General features: G+C 46.3%; 1 gene segment (V, D, J or C); it reads right to left on the reverse strand.

Moving 5' to 3' along the window:
• Positions 1–2,321: 2,321 nt before the first annotated feature.
• Positions 2,322–2,849, reverse strand: LOC129508278 (probable non-functional immunoglobulin lambda variable 5-48). The segment is given in 2 exon segments: positions 2,322–2,674; positions 2,796–2,849. Coding segments are annotated over 2 exon segments (399 nt in total).
• Between the last annotated feature and the right edge of the window lie 1,860 nt (positions 2,850–4,709).

Raw genomic sequence — 4,709 nt, forward strand, 5'->3', positions numbered from 1 at the left:
AGTTACAGGAACTAGGAGGAAGATTCAGTTTGTATCAGTCATTGATTAGGAAACCCTTCCTTCCTTCCTTCCTTCCTTCCTTCCTTCCTTCCTTCCTTCCTTCCTTCCTTCCTTCCTCTCCTGCAAGAACGGGGTATTGCTTGTCCTCTTGCGTATCTCCCTATTTTGTAAAAGAATTTCCAGGCAGCCCCGGTGGCCCAGCGGTTTGGTGCTGCCTTCAGCCCAGGGCGTGATCCTGGAGTCTCAGGATCGAGTCCTGTATCATGCTCCCTGCATGGAGCCTGCTTCTCCCTCCGCCTGTGTCTCTACCTCTCTTTCTCTCTCTGTGTGTCTGTCATGAATAAATAAATAAGATCTCTTTTTTAAAAAAGAATTTCCTTCTCCATTTTCATGTCTAGATCTCTACCCGTAGTGTATGGTAACTTCCTGATGATGCTTTCTTTCCTTGAGTCCAAACTTTAATGACCCTTCCATTAAAAAACATTACAACAAGGGAGCCTTTGCACCAACTTCCAGTTTGGCAGCTTTGTTTATTGTCTCTCATATGACTGTGAGCAGTTGGCTTTGCAGATAGAAGGACTATTCCTGTCATTATTCTGTCTTTTATTTAATCTCGAGATGTGCACAGAATATATGTAACTAATTCTAGTAATTCAAAAATGAGAACATAAAATAGCCAGGGTTTGTTTTTTTTTTAACTGAGGACAGAGCAGCAAGGGAGATATACTGATTGCAAGTAAGTACATGAGAAGATTTTACCTTAGAGAATGAACCATTCCTACATATGTATTAGGACAGAAACAAGAATTGACCAAAAAAATATGAATCCTGCCTGCTAAATTCCCATGACAATAAAGACATAGAATATAATGTGAATCCATTTGTCCAATGGAAATGCATGAAGATATGAATAGTTTTAAACAAAATAGGAAATAAATGTTGAAATAACAAAGGTTGAATTGGAACATGCAGGAAGCTAGTTTCTTTTGGACAATCCGCCAAAACCTGGCTGTGGATCCGGGTGTCCTGAGTTCCCTCTATCGTTATTTAAGGAGGTTTACCCAGATGAGAATTTTGGCATGACAGCAGATATAGCTCCCTGATTTAATGACGACCGCACCTGCTACCATTAGTGAACTGAACTGGGAACTATCTCTCAGGTATAGTTAATATTGCCACTAAATTTAAATGAAACATTTCTCTTTCTCCCTTGCAAAGGCTCTACATTATTTTAATTCACAATTAAGAGAGTGGTTAAAGAAGATCTAATACAAGGCAGGAAACTTAATTTGTGATGCAAAGTGGAGCAAAGTATAGGAAAATATATATAAAAACTTTACTTTTATTTCATAGGACGTATGTTACTGCCGATTGGAGAGGCCCCGGGAATTCTGTGGCTCAAAGGGATGGTTGGTTTGACTAAAAATGAGAAGGAAAAAAACAAACAAAAAGAAACAACAAGAACCACACAAAGTGTGAGGTCCTTGAGCTGAGCTCCCAGGGGAGCTTACATATTTGACCCAGAGACAGGATTTTATGTTAAAAGCAGAACCTCTAGACAGTTGGTTTCTGAACTCTGGGATCACTGCCCATTTCCAGTGGGGAACACACACTGGTTATTGGAGAAATCTGTGTTATGGAGGGAGGCTCATCATAAAATTCATCTATTTAATTAACTTTCTCCTTTGGAGGCAAGAGGCAGGCCTTTGGGCTGGGGTCAGCTGCAAGTGACACTCTGTGTTGAAAATATGCATCTAGAGGAGCCCTGGCTGACTCTGTCAGTAGAGGGCGGGACTCTGAATTTTGGGCTTGCAGGCTCGAGCCCCACCTGGGTGTAGAGATTACTGAAAAGTTAAATCTTAAAAGAAAAATTGAAAATATACATATATATGTAATATTTACTAAAACCTAGTATGATGGTGTGTGCTGTCATGGGGATGGCTTTTATCTTCTGTTCTACAGGTTCGATAAGGGAAAATGTATTAGTGTATTAATATTTATTAGTATTAATACACATTTTAACATTTTAAAGGTTCCATGGGTATTGTCTGTAACAAAGGAAAGAGTTACAGGGGGGCACCATTTCGTGCCAGCATCCCCAGGGACTATGCTCTAGTGCTGTCACCAGTAAAGGCATTAGTGTCCTCAGTACCTGTGTCCCAGCTTGGAACCTATGTCCCCAGGTCTGTGTCCCACCCCCTCATCTGTCTCTGTCTCTATGCTTAGCATCAGTGTCATACACTTGACTGTAAGCTCCACAGAAGCTTGTAAATGACGAAGAACAGAGACAAGGGCCCGGGGCTTTTTGTCTCACTTCCTCGTTATCTGAGACACTGTGGGTAAGTGTAGCTGCTCCCACTGCCATGATCTGTAGCACAGTAGTAGTCAGCCTCGTCCTCAGGCTGCAGCCCAGAGATGAGCAGGAGCCCTGCATTGGCCGAGGTGTCCTTGGAGCCAGAGAAGCGGCTGGGGACACCAGAGTCCTGGTGCTTATTTGACTCTGAGTAGTAGTACAGGAGATACCGGGGAGGGCTCCCTGCTTTCTGCTGGTACCAGTATATGTAGTAGCTGCCAACACTGAAGCCACTGCTCAGGGTGCAGGTGAGTCTGGCTGTTGATCCCAGGGATGCAGAGAGGGAGGGCGGCTGGGTCACCACAGGCTGGGACAGGGAACCTGCAGACACACACACATCACAATGACGACAAGAGACAGGGTGCATGTGGTTGAGGAGCTGAGCCACAGGGATCTGACTCAGGCTGGGGTCCCCCCACCTTGCACTGGGGCTTGTCCCTACCTGTGCAGTGACAGAGGAGCACAAGGAGGACAGGGGTCCAGGCCATGGTGATGCAGCCCCTTCTTGGCCACAGAGTTGGGGCTGGCCTGTCCCTGGAGTGTCTTATCCCCTGTCCCAGGGCCTCACAGAGGAGGGGCCGCTCATGCAAATGTGACCACCCCTGCCTCTCCCTCCTGTGCACTTACAGGTCTGTGTCTCTTTGACAGGGAAGATTCCTGATGCACTAGCTTCCCCCTGGTGGGCCTGGAAGAAGCATCTGCTGGGACCAACACACAGACCCAGGTCAGGGACTCCTCCAGGTCTAGAGAGGGCACAGCTGCAGAGTTCCAGCTGAAAGCCAGAGCCCAGGCCCAGGAGCTTCTGTTAGAGGAGAGCTGCACAGCCCCTGTCCTGCAGAAACCCCCAGACAGCATTGCACTTCGCCCCCTGCTGGTCTCGAGCCAAATCTCTCCTCCTTTCTCCCCTCACAAGCCTCTCCTTCCCCTACTTCTCTGACTCCTGTGCTGCTACCAAGTAGGACTGACCCTAGGGAAGGACAAATATCCTGGGGTGTTGTCTCTGATCAGGCTTCCTCCATGTACTGGGGTCTAGTAGGAGAGATCTGTGCAGGTCTGACCCAGGAGAGCCTGGGAACTGCTGTGGAGCTGAAGACAGGACACAGGAAACAGAGAGCAGATGGGCTCTGTCGTCTTCACAGGCTGGGCTCAGGGGACATGGGCTGGTTCCAGGTGGTGAACATGAGCAGGAGTTTTTAGGAGGGACATACATATTCACAGAGGACACAGAGGGTGGGAATGCTAGGCCCTTCCTGAGCAGGTCTGACAGGACACAGCAAAGTCTGGTGAGGCTGCTGTGGGTTTGGGAACAGAGCAGAGCCTGGGCTTCCAACAGGGACCAGTGCAGGGACATCCTGTGACCTCCCTTCCAATTGCTGTGAGACTTTTCATCCTGTGCCTGTCCTCAAGGCTCTTCATTAGAGAATTAGCTTCAGGGAACGTCCTAGGACAGAATTTGGGACAGGGAGAATAGAAGGGGACATTGCGGGGTGGCTGGAAGAAGATGACAGCAGAGGAAACAGAAAGGGTGAAGCTGATTGTGTCCCCAGGTGGGTCAGGGGAGGTGACGGACTGGCCCACAGAATGTGGAGGGGTAGGGATGGTCTAGAGTGTCAGGTGAATGGTGGTGGAGGAACACAGAGACGGGGATGTCTGCAGTGACAGAGGTGAGGTCAGATGCAAGAGAAGGTTGATGGCTGATGGTTAGTCTGTTGTCCCATATCATATAGAGGTTGTGGTGTGAAATGTGGAGAGCTGTAGAGACATGCAAGACCACCAGGGCTGGTGGGTGTCTTCCCTCTTCCATAGGAAGAATGTGGGTGTTGCCTTAACCACCTGGTGAGGTCTTAGCCTGCAACATCTGTCCATCCATTCATCCATCCATCCATCCATCTATACATTCCATTATTCATTATGTAAAAACACATTTAAGGAATGTCCACATGTGTCAGATCAGAGTCCATCACAGTGTAAAACAAAATACCATTTTTACTCATTTCAGAATTGGTAATACCTTGCATGTTTTATACACTGTGCCTGGTTGCTCTTTGCCTTTCTCAATGTCTCTGTTTGAGAGCCCATCTGATATCACACAAAGCTTCCTACTCAATAACATTGTGTCTATTTATCAAAAGATACTTTGACACATTGGAGAAAAATATGCAATTTTACGTGCATCAAATTTGACAATTAGGAGGACCTAAAACTTAAGAGAAAAAGGAAGAACTACAAATAATAATTGACATACCTGAGAAACACAATGTCAGCTTCTGTAAGTCAACATAACATAGGGAAATATATGACTGATAGTATAATTCTTAAAAATAGCAACTGTCGCAATCATGAGTTTGAGAGTAAT

Source organism: Nyctereutes procyonoides, unplaced genomic scaffold (genome assembly GCF_905146905.1).
Source record: "Nyctereutes procyonoides isolate TBG_1078 unplaced genomic scaffold, NYPRO_anot_genome, whole genome shotgun sequence".
Lineage (NCBI taxonomy): Eukaryota > Metazoa > Chordata > Mammalia > Carnivora > Canidae > Nyctereutes > Nyctereutes procyonoides.